This window comes from Gasterosteus aculeatus, chromosome 4 (assembly GCF_964276395.1).
Source record: "Gasterosteus aculeatus chromosome 4, fGasAcu3.hap1.1, whole genome shotgun sequence".
Taxonomy (NCBI): domain Eukaryota; kingdom Metazoa; phylum Chordata; class Actinopteri; order Perciformes; family Gasterosteidae; genus Gasterosteus; species Gasterosteus aculeatus.
The window spans coordinates 23,288,832-23,304,863 of NC_135691.1; the positions used below are offsets into that span (position 1 = coordinate 23,288,832).

At 41.4% G+C, this 16,032-nt stretch overlaps 1 protein-coding gene across 6 annotated transcripts in view; it reads right to left on the reverse strand.

The window, feature by feature from the left end:
* Positions 1-18: 18 nt before the first annotated feature.
* Positions 19-16,032, reverse strand: part of lmo3 (LIM domain only 3) — a 41,072-nt gene continuing 25,058 nt past the window's right edge. For 5 of the 6 annotated variants that reach the window (XM_040174608.2, XM_040174610.2, XM_040174609.2 and 2 more), the window contains 2 exons: positions 10,839-10,964; positions 19-2,470 (listed from right to left, as the gene is read on the reverse strand). In XM_040174608.2, coding sequence (XP_040030542.1) covers positions 2,365-2,470; positions 10,839-10,964 — 232 coding nt within the window. In that variant the 3' untranslated portion in view covers positions 19-2,364. Of the gene's footprint in view, positions 2,471-3,050; positions 3,152-10,838; positions 10,965-16,032 lie in introns of all 6 variants that reach the window. The other variant, XR_013467407.1, reaches the window with a different exon arrangement.

A 16,032-nucleotide genomic window follows, 5' to 3' on the forward strand; every position in this document is an offset into this window, starting at 1 on the left:
AAAGACGCCACACACAAGTAACACAATAAAACTGTATTACATTTGTGCTTAAAATTATTACAATTACAGTATTTACAAGCGTTGTCCTAAAAATAAACATCTCATGCTGGATGACACATAAAAAGAAATCATTGTACAATAGCAAGCAAAAATGAATATTTCTTTTATGTACACCCACAATTTACAAATTAAAGAACTTAGATACAGTGCCGAGCTCTGCTGAGGTACTACTGGATGTAACTTCTCTGCAGCAGGGCAGCTACCGAGGCCGAGATGAGAAGGCCTGAAGGTGACTGACCTGCCGCACGGTGCTGATACCTGAACCCAAAGCCGTTTAAAGCTTCAGACAGCAACCCTCAACATAAGCCAAATGTAGATTTAGAAATCCTCTAATGGATTCACATATCAGCTTAACAAATTACACATTTTAAATGAATGCTTATCAAATAAATAATGTACAAAAAATTAACCAACACCACCATCCCGATCAATTGCTACACTCCTAACGACCACTAAATCAACCCGGCGCCATTGCCAATTCCCCATATTTCCATTTGACAAATGTGAGCGAGGTTTTCATAAATAGAAAGACTGTCTGCAGCAAAAAATACACCGCCGTCTCTCAGGATGAAGCCTGGAGTTCCAGTCCAGACCCGGGCTGCCCAAATACTGCTTACTGGAATGCATTTCAGGAATGGAATGGTGACTCAAGTCACCCCACGACACACAACCACATGTTTGTCCACAGGCATTAGGTCTAGTCCTTAACTTTTGAGGCTGCTTCAATTCTTTATTCTGACCACTTGAGAGCAGCAGAGCTGAAACATCTGAAAAAATGTAATCCTTTAATTGCAACCGGTGAGCGGTCTATTTACACATCTAGCAGACACAGAGCATCATCAACCTTTCCCTGGAGAACAGGAGTCTTTATAGCACTGAAGAATAGAAGTTTTAGCTATTTTGGGGCCTCCACAAACTGCTGTGAAAAGAATGTGGCTCTCTAGCTGCTAAATTCTGCAGCCAGTTACCAATGTTGCTTGCCGTCTGAGCAGGCAATATGATGCAACACTCGTTTGTTTTAAAGATTTTGTGTGGCCCAATCACTAAGGATACGGCTTTTACATTGAAGTTTGAAAAATCAGAGGACATATCATTGAAAATGTCCTTTTCTGTGCTTCTACACATATATTTGCGTGGGGCGGTAATGCGTGTCGTTTTCTATTCAGACAATTTTCTTTGCAAGCCAATCAGAGCAGACAAGATTTTATTTTGAGATGGGGGCTTAGAGAGACAGGTCCTACAGGTATATTCATAATGAGATACTTATTTTTGTGAAAACAGCATAAAAGTATGGCCCTGAAAAATAGCTTGATATGTCCCCCTTTATGTTCTCAAAAGTTGCCGACTTATTTCAGCAAAACTCTTTTCACTGACAATAGAAACAGCCAAACACACTTTAACCTTTTGCTTCCAGAAGGAAATGTGATCAGTCGTAAAGGATCAACTGTCTTCTAGTGACACAATGGTGTCAAATCTATAGATGTAATGGCTGCGTGAACAATTTAATCCAGTCAGAGAAACACACAGATTTTATTACAAACACTGGAGCTAATACAGCAGTGTGATTTGGAAAGAAAGTGTTACTACTTGATTCTTGTGATCAATTTTGAAATCCTGTAGTTCTATATGGACCAGACCAAACCTTGCAGACCGCGGGAAAGAAGAAAGAAGACCTCCACACACACACACACACACACCCTTGCAAACCGCGGGAAAGAAGAACACACACACACACAAATGTGTGATCAGCGTTCGTTTTGCTGATCTTTTGTTTACATTCACTTTGTTTTAAATCTGATATCATCCAGTAAAAAGATCACTTCAAAATTACATTGATTGACAATACCTCAGTAAATGTCAGATTCAAGTAGAAGTTGTCTGTCCTTTTCAGATAAAAAGACTGCTTTTGGGTGGGTAAATATATATATATATATATATATATTGTTTTTTCTTTCCATCGGCCAGTATGAGCAGTCAATTAGAAATCGTTCTGAGGCCAGTGTCTGTTGGCCAGGAGGGAAGAGGCAGCATCCGTCACAAACAAAGAAATCAACAAACTATTTATTTTTTTCACACTAGAAGTGTGCCGTAGGCTCCCCGATCTTCTCCCTGCCACATGTGGCTTCTCTATGGCTATTCTGTACAGCAGAGTGTGTCTTTCTGGGGAAGCCTGCTCAGTTATTTACATGTGGGCTGGAGCAGGGTAGGAGGCAATAGTGCTTTTTGTTGTGTGATGGAAAGCTCTACTTCAGGTCTCTCTTCCCCGCTCCTCTTCTTCCTCCTCCTCCTCATAGGCCTAAGGGGTCAGCGGACCTGGGGAGCGTAGCCCTCCTTCATCAGCCCCTCCTCGTAGTCTGTCTGGCACAGGATCATGTTGTTCTTCAGAAAAAACTTGTCTCCCACACAAAACCTGTGCAACACAAAGACAAGTGTGAAGGGGGGGTTCAGTTTACATAAGCACAAAAGCAAAAATAATATCATCAGTATGGAGCTTTAGGCTAGCAGGCCTAGCCTACTGCTAGCTTCTCTACTCACACAAGCATAACCTTAGTAGGAACACCCCTCCCCCCCTCGTTCTTCTACAACACAGCAGAAGGGGGGGTTGACTATTCTCCTCCAGTTAACAGTCAACTCAATTACATGGAGGGAAATGCAGTGCTTGAGGGGAAGAATTATCTCTGTTCCAAGCCTGGGTTTGTTTCTACCTGCAGCTTTTACAGAAACACCCAACGACCTCGACAGCAGCCCGTCCTGCTCCAGCCAGGGGGGAGTGTATAGTTACAGGGGGGTGTACAGTTACGCTTGACCTTTCAGCGCAGTTCCGATTGGAGATTATGTTGAACGCGTAAAAGCAGAAAGTATAGTATCTGTATTGTCCTGAGGGCTGCTTATCTCCCTCACTGTGCAGGTTAGACAAGGTGGGCGAGCAGCAATGCCAGTGTTTACCGGGGTTTGGGGGGGTGTAAGGGGACGCGGAACGTTTGACTTGCTTGGATGTTTAGACTGCCGACTTCAGTGCTGGGACCGGCACAGAGCGAGTAGAACTCAGGTACCTGACGAGCTCAGGCTCCTTTGCAGCATTTATTCAGGCCTGCAGGGCAGATTCACAGCATTATTTGTTGTATCCATTTGGGACCAATTAGTAGGATTCAACTACACTGTAGGTGTTGGCACAAAGTACCAAAAAGTGTGAGAGAATAGTTTCTAGAAATGATTTCCAAATGCGCTGAGGAAGTTACATATACTGATGTAGCTCCTTAAACTGCGTATTATTTAAGCAACGTAGGACATGAACGTTACTGTTTACTGTGTGACACACTATGTAAGAAATAAATGAACGTTGACGTTCTTTTCAGAAGTTTTGCCAAAAAAACTCCTTGTAACATCCAACATATCAGGAAGTATTTCTAAAACTGTGGCCATAAGACAATAAAAGGCATCTTTTGGACATGAAATCCGCCCTCTCTAGCTTCTTTATTTATTCACATATTTTTGTTACATTGTTAAAGCTACAAATAGAAATGCATGTGTTCATATTAATGAACAATTGACACATTAACAGTTATGTTGGAAAAAAAGACACTCCTAAGAATGTGACAGAATGTCTCCTATCGTCCGTGGAGCTTTGACTGGAGAAAGAAAGTCGTTTTTCTCTTTCTATAAGCTGAACCATTCTTCAGGGGACATTCCTCATTTAAAATGAGCTACCTTTTTAGAAAGGTGTGGGGGAGTTATTCAGAAATAATATTCCTGTCTCACACATGCACGGTAGTGTGGTTAATGCCAGAATGCTTTCTGTCCTTTATTAGCCAACTAAAGATTGATGTTCATTATTCCGGTCTGTTTGACACAATTAAGCCGAGGCAGAGATGCTTTTTATGGAACGCAACCAGTAATAAAAATATCCTGTTAAAATGACACCTCTCCTCAGATTCTTTTTGTGTTTGGCTTTACTGAGGCCCAGCCCACTGCCACTTTAACTTGATCTCCCTTTAGTTAGTTTGATACACCCTGTCTCCAGTCGCAATGCCACTCTCTCCCTCTGTATCAGCCCCTCCCCCCATTCCTAGCAGCTCTTATCCCAGCCCTCCATTTATTTTACACTGCCAAATTGTTTCTGCTCTGTTGTTTCTGTCAACAACATATGTGACATCTGTGCACCAATTATGATGAGGATATTACACAGCCATGTCTGATAAAGGACATAGTGTTGCCCTAGACATTTCTCCTACTTTAAAACTATTGCACCTTTCATACTCTATGCTCTAACATCATATCTATATCTCTACTCGAACATATTGGTTTGGAGTGACTGGACTTCATCAAAACACATGTAAATGGTGTGGTTGTATAGACTTGTTTTATATTAGCAATATTCTATTTTTTAATAAATAGAGAAATGTCCGTAACTATATAGTGTATGAAAATATATTGTGCAAGTGTGCAAAAAGTCTGTAATCTCTTAAACAGCGAAAGGTGATTTTAACAAGGTTTATTGTGTTGCTTTGTTGTATGCCAATGGAGTCTGTGAGCTTTTAAAGAGAACGTATGTCTTTTCACATCTTACTCTGAGAATTGCTTATTTCTACCAAACAGAGTTAGTGGTTGTTGGAACAGATGACTAACCAAAAGAGTTTTATTTTGTTTCTGGTAAGTTTGAAATGTGCTTCAGTGATTGGCACAGTATCATCACCGCGAATAGACCCTTGTGGCATTGAGAAGAGAATTTCATTGTTAGGTTTAGTATGTTATATATTGTGTACGTCAATGTCGTATGTTAAAAAATTCTAACAATTTTCCAAATATGTTGATTTTCTCTATTATACAATCAAAAAACAGCAGGGATTATTGTGGCCACAACACGGTCATGTTTTCATCACTGTTTGGAGCTGCAGCCGATAAATACCCGTAGGTCATTTGCATTGGAGCAAACTGATTGACACAATCCAGAAGTTAGCAGCGGTTTTTGGTCCAGTTTTCACTCACTCCGTGTGAGTCATAATAAATGCAGTTTTGCACATTAGGCCCTTTAACATACTAGAAAATACAGTACCTGTTCAAAGTTTGGACCGGTACTGTATTTTTACTCATTCTAGTTAATTTGAAGCACTTGCCATGCTGCGCAAAGATCTGAAATTGGTGTCCAATTAGGGTTGCGATATGTCGACGGTAAAGACCATGGCATATGATTTCATTCATTAACAAACAAATTCAGTGAGCCCCTGAATGCTGTGTGGGAGCATCTGCTTTCATTATCTTGTATTTACTCAGGTTCAGATTTTTCCTTTATTTTGACACCCAAACCGTATGTGCTAACACCTATAACTGAGCAGCTCATAGGGAGCTATACCTCAACCTTAATCAAAAGGTCCCGCTTAACACCACATCTGTTTGTGGCTACATAGTTACGCAATAGTATCATGGTTTCGATCTTCAGAGTCAGTCAGCTTCTCTTCGCCTCTCCCTGTACTGCCTTGACTTTCCTCCTTCCTCAACGTGGAGGTGATTGTGACTAATGAGTCTTTCGAGACCTCTTGTTGTAAGAGGAAGAGAAAGACTGGCTTCCACCGGGGCGCACACTTAAAAGATGTATTGCGATGCCAGCGCGTTGCCTCGGAGGCCCGTGTTAACTAGAATATTCACTTTCCACTCAAATGAAGATGTCAAGGAGAGAAAATAGTCTCAACTGCACCAAATATAATTACAGTTAGGGTGCTTACAGGTTCAGAAACACTTCTTTTCTGTGTCTATATAAATGTTCGTAACTGTAGTTACTAAATGCTCTGGTTTTATTTATTGGTGTGTGAGGCTCAACGCAACAGATGTCTGGTTACATTATCCCCCCAAAAAACATTTTTTAATCAAACAATATTAACACAAATGGACAAAGCCATACTATTAGTTGTGTTAACCGCCTTGTCAGTGACTAACAAATGGTACTACTACAAGTTTTATAAGGAAGTTGAATATGCAATAACTGTGCAATGATTATTAACTAAGGGTATCAATAGATTAAAAAAACCCTAATTAAAACGAATTTATTGCACATTTTGAAATGTATTAATCGCGATTAAAAGTTAGTTTTTCCTCTAAAGACTAAATCTATTAATGTAGTAAGTAATGAGTAATCACTTCAGAAAGTGTACATTTTAGACACTGTTTAATTGTATTCTTTTTTTCTTTTACACCAAACGAGACACATTTTACTCCCCCGGGTGGAACATGCTGAACAAGCGACTCTTCCTGCTGTTCTTGTGCACTTTGAACTTGCACTTGAAGTGCCAACAATCTCCCAACATTTAGCTAGGACGTTTTTCAAGCCACTGTCTTTTAGTACAACAGTGGTGGTCCTCTGCAGACTGTGTGTCACGGAGGATGTTGAGATGGAAGTAGCCCAGCAGCTAGCTTAACCTGTCAGTAGACAGTCTTTAGAGTCTTTAAAGTGGTCAGTTTGCAACTCATCCCCATTTGTTTGACATGTGTAGGAGTTCCTCTGCACAGTTCTCAGCTGTATTACTGTTGCTACTGTTTTACTTCCAATGCAAAAAGCTCTCTCCATCCTGTCTGACTGCAATTAGCGGCGGTTTTGACTCCGGGGTCAACTTTATTGGGCAAAGTCACGTTAACTGCGTTAAAATATTTTATTGCATTAATCTCGGCCAGATTAATCGCATAGATTAACGGGTTCATTTTGACAGCCCTAATATTAACATAACCAATTCTCCACAAATAATATTAAAAAAAATCTCTGGATTCATTTGAATATTTGATTCAATAATCATACAAAAATGTAGTCCCTACATGTTGTTCTATGGACAAATAGTCAACAGGACATAGTGCTGACCCTTTACCACTGCAGTAAACTATAAGTACATTTTTGCAACTTTCTGATCAACACCGCCTCATATTTGCATCTATCCCAAATGCCCTTCCAAATATATTTCCCCTTTGCATTCTTTGGAACAGGCCGCCCTTAAAACGTGGAAATGACTATAGTCAACTCATTGTGACGACACCATGAGGATATGATCTCTGACGGTAACACAGCTGAGGTCTTTATAAGGCTAAAAATATCTTTAGCTGTTATTGCTTGAAACACTGTTCTCTCATCTCCATGAGTGAAGAGACATTGACATTTATTTGTAAAAAATATGTCATTTCTACTTGAAATTGGGCAGGATTACAGTGAAATTGTGTTCTCTAGTAGGCTGGCTGCACAGCCTCCGAGTTCTCAACACCAATCATACACAAACTGACAACTGTGTCCCTTATTGGCTATTAGGCCTTGTCTAACAAGCCTAACTCGTGACATACAAGGCATCAGTGGCTGAGCTTAGCTGTGCTGAACCCAATTGGTGTCAGTCTCTCCTTCCAAGGCTTCAGTATGGAGCATCCTCCCTTATCAGCAGTGACCTTCCACTACACTGTCACCCATCCTGCTCTCCTCTGCTCCCCCTACTCTAACCTTCCTTCAGCCTCCCTACTGTGGCCTCTAGCTCATCAGGGGGAAATTGGGCCAGCACTGGCTAGATGATGAGGCTGGACGACAGCCCCATCGATTAGCTGTCCCCCAGGGCTGATCTGTGGCTAACTGCTTGCTGGATTGAGTCTCATATCTCTGTCCTTATTCCCAACACCCCTAGCCATGCCAACAGCCACTTCTTTCAGAGCTAGCCCTCCTGTCCCTTTGGCTCCGAGACCACGTTGTTGCTTCCCTTCCTCTATCATGGAGGAAAAATAACAGGTCTTGCAGCTGGGAAGGTCACAACGGTCTAGTTTAACAGAGTATAGCCACATTGGGTTCAGACATGAGCATTCAGAGCCAATGTGGGATCCTATATGTTCAGTGATAGAACAGGGACAGGAGCTATTCACTCCCCCAGCTTGATACCAATTTCAAAGGACCAAGGAGGGTTGCAGATGGACTTTTGCTCTCTGGCAGATAAACAAGTAAGATAACTGGTGAGACTGTTCCATTTATCTTATACTTGAAGTAGGCTCAGCTCGCAATGCTTCTTTTGAGGCAAGTAAGAGATTGTTGCCAGTTTGATGGTGATGATGACAAAAAAGAGGGAAGTGGTTGTGAGTCATGACTGCCCTGACATGTCCACGCTCAACCTTCGGGGCAGTCTTTTTGTCTGGCACAAACTGGCCTATAACTTAAGCAAGGTTCTTAATAGCTTAGTAATGACCATTAGAGTCTTGCAGAGAGCTTATGATGAAATCAGAATAATTACTGTGGATAGAGTAGGGTGGATGTGGATGTAAAGGAACAGATGGCATAGATTGATGCATATGTGAGTAGGTTTTTGTGCGGGGGCAGGGAGTGTTCAAAGTTAATTGTAGCGATCCAACCTTCAAACAGCAACACAGACTGACCCGCCGGAGCAACGGATAATTACACGGCGGGACCCCTGCTGACCTTGTGATGGCCTGCTCTGTTTATCAGATTACACATTTTCTGATGATGTTCCACAGAGAAATCTCTGGGCCATTTGTGAGATGGATTAGATTGCTTTATTGAAGGGCCCGTCGGGGGAAGGTGGGTTAATAGGGGGAGGGGGGCTTTCATCTTTGTTTGAGGCTGGGAAACGAGAGGGGACAGAACGGGCTCAGATGAACAAGGCAGCAGATAGGTATGCCAGACAAAGACCAGAAGCTCATTTCCAGGCAGCAAGACGCTGAGAAACTATTCAGGAAATCTTAAGTGAGATCTCCTGATAGATCTCAGGCTAAGGCTGGGAATATTTGCAAAAGGTCATTCTATTCATCTGGATAGAAATGTTGAGAAACTTGCTTAGACCTGACTTATTAAGTGATGTTGCACAGACAGTTCAAACAGATACATTTTTCCTCTCACCTGTCATCATTCTTGATAGTTTGGTCTGAAATGCTGAGTGTTTGAGCAACCCGTGGCAGAGATGCCTTCTCTCTAATATAATTAAATAGCAGTGGATTTTTAATTTTCAAAGAATAGAAATATTAATCTGTAATCTGGACAATTCTTTCTGTGTGTCAATACAGCTGGCCAGGCTGTTGTCATCCAGTGCTCCTAGTTTTACACAGTTCATGTAGCCTTGGAGGAACATTGTCCAAAGCCTCAAATATCCATCATGTCACGTTTCTTTGAGGGAACCCCGTCCAAAAACCTTCAAGCAAATGCACAAAACAGAATGTTATCAAAGGTGTTTTGAAGGTTAACAACACAAATAGAAAACCTCAGGGGAACGTCAGGAAGGTTACTTGTTAGTTGGCATTCTATGTTCTTCTTACCTCTGTTCCCAAATTTGCAACCCCACACACACAAACACGACTCAGACGCATTGCGCATGCTGAAGGCAAAGGACCCTGTTACGCACAATTAGCACTCAGTTATTGTCTTGCCACTTCAGCCGACTGCACCAGACCACCTCTCCTAATGGAAGAAGTCAGCTAATCTTCATCAGCCAGGTCCAGGTAGAGCAACTCTGCTCTCTCACATTAAAACGCATTAAAGCTTGAACAAATCTTTCTCTTTACATTAGGCCAGTTGATGAACTATTGAATAAAATTAGCTATGGCCTCGCAAGCACCATTCAGATGCCCATCACAATTTCTCCAGGGCCAGGCAAAGATTTATGGCATGGCACCAGCTTTAATTGCAGATGTTACTCAGCTCCAACTTTTTGTTTTCCATTTTGTTTCTCTATATTTTCTGTGCAGGAATATGACTTTAAAAGATCGGTTTGCATGCAATTCATGAGTTCACATCGCAGAGACAAGATATTTTAATGCTCTGACGTACTAATTAGGGAACCCCGTCCAAAAACCTTCAAGCAAATGCACAAAACAGAATGTTATCAAAGGTGTTTTGAAGGTTAACAACACAAATAGAAAACCTCAGGGGAACGTCAGGAAGGTTACTTGTTAGTTGGCATTCTATGTTCTTCTTACCTCTGTTCCCAAATTAGGGGCCTCTGTAAGACTTGTCGTAGAGGAACCTATTGTATTTCTAGCAATTATTATCATTAATATTAGTGCCGGAGCAGCCTGAAAGTTCAGCAAAAGCTATTGTTTTTTCTGAAAGATTATTATTCACTTCAATCACACTTTTAAGGCCTTTCCTTTGGAGCCAAATCCAAGTCCAAGTTTTGTTGTTGAACATTGAAAAATACAACAATGTATTCAAAATAAAAATAAGTGCACAAAAAATATTTTCGGGTTGAATATAGTTTTGGGTCAGCTCTATATTTTTTTTAGAATCAAATATTTTTTTTCAATCTTCACTTCATTTATTTTTTGATATTCACTGCATTATATTTTTCGGTTGCAGCTTTCATATTTTCAGATACAAATCTTATATTTTCAGATTTAAAACATATACTTTCAGATCTTTTTTTTCACATTCAGACTTGATGTGGCGTAGGGGGCGGGGCATCAACTGGGAGGGGCATGCTGCTCGAGCGGGGAGGCTCCTGTGAGCGTGACAAGCTGAGGACAGTACAGAAAAGAGCAGGACGGTACAGAAAAGAAAAGTTGGAGTGAAAGGATGAAAAGAAAGGGAAATCAAAACGCCGTAAAGAACAGCGCTGTTTGGCAAGGTCTACCACGTCACATCAGGGATGTTTTTTTGCAAAGCCCAATGCTGGGCGGCCAGTTGACCCCCCCACCCCCAAAAAAAACTATTTGGATCTACACAATTCATGTGGATGACCTACTTTTAAAACGGCAAATCTCGCCGAAAAGCGAGCCTGACCAGTCATCTGCTTCAACGAAGGTACTGCAGTCCAATAACTCACCTCTGATTGCAGAGCTGGCACGCGAAGCAGTCCAGGTGGTAGACGTTCTCTTTGGCCCTCATGACCATCTCGAAGGCTGGAATTAGCTTGCTGCAGGCTGCACAGTTCCCTGTGACGCCAAACAACCTGAGATACCATAAAAAAGACACAGGATGTTAGTCATCCACCCAAAACCTCAGTACAGAGCGGAAAGCCTGAGAGGTGTCTTCATTCATTTCTATTTCCATATTGTGGTACTGAAAAACCACTGGCCCTATTCCCATGTAAACTGGTTGAAGGCTGTAGCATTGGTCAAGGAAAAAATAGTTACATTTGGAAGCCAATCCAAATGTATACATTGAATACACTTATTATGTTTGTGTGGCCTTCTAGTATTACTTGTTACAAACCAATAAAAATTAGGGCACCTGGAGAGAGCAGACCTCCACCAAGGCTTTATGATCACTATATGATCTCACAAAGAAAGTGAAAAGCAATGAGTATGTAAAAAAAAAAAGAAAAAGTATGGGTTCTGCTATATGACAAGCCCTTTTACCAAATTTCAGGAAAATGGGGCAAGGGAACTCTTGGCAGAGGTACTGAACAAAAAAATATTTCAGCTTTCCTAAATGTTTTAGGAACACAACACTTTAACACCATTGTTGAAATTGACTAAACAAGTCCCCCACATGCATCCCATTAGAATTACAAAAGAACTATTGCTTGTGCTGCTTCCCTCTGAGGACCAGAGTGACAGCTGTCGATAAACACACTAACATGAGCTGCTGAGGCAGATTGAGTCTCTGAATCAGGCACAAAAATAGGCAACAGTAGCGCACTAAATAGCAAGACAACAGCTTGTGCTGTAGAAATAGATGGGCCATGGCTAGCACTACTGCCCATGGAGGACCCTATTATTTCTCTTCCTGCTCCAGGGACATTAATGTGAGTATTCATTAGGGATTCAGGGTTGTTACTACCGAGCGACCTAGACCAGACTACCAAGGAAAATAAATCTGATAACAAAATCATATAACAAAATAACCTATTAGGCAGACGTCTTCAGGCACTTTTAGCCGCCGTTGTTAAAATGATAAAACGCCATGCCACTCTCAGAGTCTGTAAGAGATCACAATCTGATAAATGATCTCAGGGCTCAGGATATGCAGGGTTGTTTATTAACCTTCAGAAAGTATGTGTCCCTGCGGCAAAGGAAGCAGATAGATTGTGACCTCATGAATATCTACAGAATTAAGAGCCACTGTCAACACACCTTGAGACAATGAAGGATATCTCTTGTAACATGGTAGGTGGTAGAAAACAAAGCAGGGCAAATCGACAGATTAGTGCGGACTTAATTAAAACAATGATGCCTTTTTCTTTCAGATACATTTCTTCGGTTTTCTGCACAAATAATCAATGAAAAACTCTGGTTCGAACATTGGATTGTGTCTTTACAAAACCAACTAATTTATAAAAAAAAAAGTTTTTTTAAAGAGAAAGAACTTAGTTTCAGTGTGAGATAATGAGTGTGAGTAGTTGAGCAAAACAGCAGCACTTTTTATGGCCTCTTCCTATGTAAAGGAGAGGTTTCTTGTCAGATAGCATGCACTCAAGGCTCTGTACTATAAATGATGGAAGGTATTCAAGTGAAAAGGTGATGTTTTAAGCTTTTTCATGCCAGCTTGAATAAAAAAAAAAAATACAGTGTCTGTCCTTGCTACTGTACCATTGTCACACTGCTTTGTTCCCAAAAACTCTGGGTGAAGATCCTTTAATCTATGAACACAGGGCTTGTGTGTAACTAAGGTAGATAGATGGATGGACGGACACAGAGATAGACAGATGGATGAACAGATAGACATATGATGAATAGACTGCACTTGTATAGCACATTTCAAAATGTTCCGACCACTCAAAGTGCTTTAACACTACATGTCATCATTAACAACCATTCTCAGTGATGGCAGGGGCTACCACGCAAGGTGCCACATTCCCATCAGGACTAACTAATCTCAAAGTCACACCCATTCACAAGGATGGACGGATGAAGTAGCTATTCAATTTATCTTATTAAGGAAATGGAATCCATCCAAGACCGTCATTCTCAAAAGGGAGTACGTGTAGGCACTCCAGGGGGTACGTGAGAAAATTAGCATCCATTCAAAAATCCTTTTAAAAAGTTATTTTTTCTTAGGGGGTACCAAAGAAATTTATTAGAGCAGAGGTCTTCAACAGGGAGTCCGCGGAGGTACTGCAGGGGGGGTCGATAAGACAATTTCTTTTCCTTTTTTATCAACCAATTTTTTTCCACAAATTTAAATTTCTTCAGAATCAGAATTGTATTCATTGTCTTTAAATACACATTGACATGAATCCAACATATTGTAGCGAACGGATAAATTGATGGAGAATACGTTGTCTTTCAGTCCGCAATGCACACCTTCAGCTACCCACAGGAGCTCTCCCAAGCTGGGCAGCGGTTCATTCACAGCACCTTTCATGCATATACGACAGCACAGGCACTAGCCAATCCGATCGCGTTTATGCTCACGTCTAAAGAGCGCAAAGCTCAAAAACAAAAGCTGGCGGACCAAACTCTGTACAATAGGGGATCCCTGCTCCATCTCGCCATCAGTTTGGGGGTCCTTGGCCTGAAAACCGTTGGCAGACCCCGGTATTAGAGGTTACATCACTAAAAAAAGGTTGAGAACCACTGATCTAAACGACCCATTCCATAAGATAACATGAATAAAACATGAAAAAAAAGAACATCCAAATAGTGGCTGTGTTTTGTTGCATAATTCATCCCATACCTTTCTATGCTACTTTCAGCGCTATATAAATGACATAACACCACCTTATGGGAACAACACATTTATTATGATACACTCAAATCTTCAAATCTTTTTTTGTGTCTCCGACACGCTGTGCCAAAGATGGGGAAATGGCTGATGTCTGTGGCAGGGCCAGCATGTAGCCAGCCGGCTAGCTGGGTCTTGTGTTGCAAACACTCCTTAAACCGGCATCCGTGGCTTACCTTGCGGGGAGGGAAGATGGATGGAGCGTACCTGCCACTCGTCTTTTTTTCCCGCTCTGCCAGTTTGATGCTGAAGACGCTAATAGCTCTCCAGGGAGGGTGCAAATTAAGCGCGGTTTGGTTGCAGTGAATTCAAAAGTGTAGGCTCACACAATCAGAATGACGCTTTAGAGCCTGGGACTCAGTGCCTTCAGCACTGGATTATAATATTATAGTTGGTAATAAATATATATATATTTTCAATGCATCTCTGTCAGGCATACAACATTAGAGCTGTCTGGCATATCTGGAGGGCTTCTAACTGTGGTTCTGCTTAAAAAAAAAAAATTCATGCTTTGCTTGAATCCGAATTTTAAAGAGAATTGAGGCAGTCAAAGCGCCGATACCTTATTTCAGTCAAAAGGCATTCACTGTGCATTAAAGCCTGGTACGGCTCAATGGTACCTATTTGATGAGAGGAAAACAGACACCAATTAAATTATTCCACAAGGTTTTAGCCCACTGGACCCAAAATCCCGATCTGAATGTTCAAGCCTGCGCCCATGCTTTTCCTGGGCTTTGTCAAGCTAAATCCAAAATACAATGCCAATTACTGGCTGTAGGAAGTAAAATGCATAATGATGGAGAATATACATCGCACCACTGATATTGTACGAAGGCAAGCATGTCTGAGAGTAAGGTGGTTAAGTATTTCCAACAGTTTTTTCAACTCTATGCTACGCAATTAAGCTCTAGGTAGGGTTGTCACGATAATAAAATTATGATTATTATTAATATCAGAAATATGATACCCATTACTGACGATGCAACACCACAATTCCAGGCAAATCAAATATAATAACATATTGGCGCTGTAAGCGCGTGATGAACACCAACTTTTCATACTCAGCCAAGAGTTAATTTCCTTTTTTTACATGCAAGCCAAAATAGTGATTAAAGCATACTTAGTGTTTCGAGAGAGGACATTTTGCAGATTTGACAAAACCCAAACCAGACAGAAGAGAAAATATGTTTTGTGGTATTTGGATGAACCAGCCCTTTAACAATACAGCTATTGTTTAAATCTGCCTGAACAAACTGTGACCAATATGATCAATCAGCTCCTCCATCATTCACCTGACTGGGAATTGTGGCATTCATCCATTTTGCAGAGGGGAAGGTGAATTGATAGCAGTCCCTCCAGTTGGAATTCCATCCACTCCTCTTTCTCCCCTCGCCAGCCCCCACCTTTCCATCCCTCCCACCACTTCAATTGCTCCAGCCTCTGCATGCATTCATCAGCTGCTGGATTAGAATTTGTTTCCTCTCAAACCATTGATCATCGGCCTATTACTAAGCAAATGACAGTTAATTACCCAGTACATTAACCACCGGGACCCGGGAACCGACTCTCTGTGCCATCAGTCAACATGATAAATGTGGCAAGTTCAGTAATGCGCGGCTGTTCACTCGTCCGCCTGCCACACAGAGAACCACCCCTGGATCTCACTTCCAGGCAACCAGGAAAAATCTATGGCAATCTGCATAATCACAGGCTCAGGGTTAATAACAGACAAATGATTTGTTGCATCTCAACATAGGCTTTTTTAATGGGACAGTGCTTTGTCCTTTCGATGATCCAACCAGGCTGGTGTACCACTTGAAATGTAATCAAAGTGAGCAGCTAGTGTTTGGAGGCTGTCCATAAGAAAAGGACAAAAGAGGCGAGGAAAACTTGATGTGATTTGTCCATTAGCTTTCAGTGCTTCAGCTCAACAAAATTTGGAGATGAAAGAGGAAAGTGGGGCTGCAAAAATCTGAGGGGCTAATGTAAACTGTGGCAGAAGGGCTGAACATTTAATCAGACTTGAGATTTTCTCAATTGTGTCTATCCGTGCACACGTAATTGTCGGTGATTAAACAACTCTGGGGGCGAAATTATTTCAATTACCAGTGGGATGACCTGTGAATTGTTCTTGGAATAAGATTTTCCTCCTTGACTGCCCCGACTTGCCTGGCTGCCGGTTCTATCAGTTCTCATCTGCACCTGGACTCTGATATCCTAATGATGAATTATTGCCTGCTTTCTGAGTGACTGCCCACCATAGAGAGGAACATTCCCCTGAATTATCGGCCCGGGGAGCAGCTGCAGAGTGCTACCTAATTAGCTCCTATAGACAACCCACTGGAGGTTGT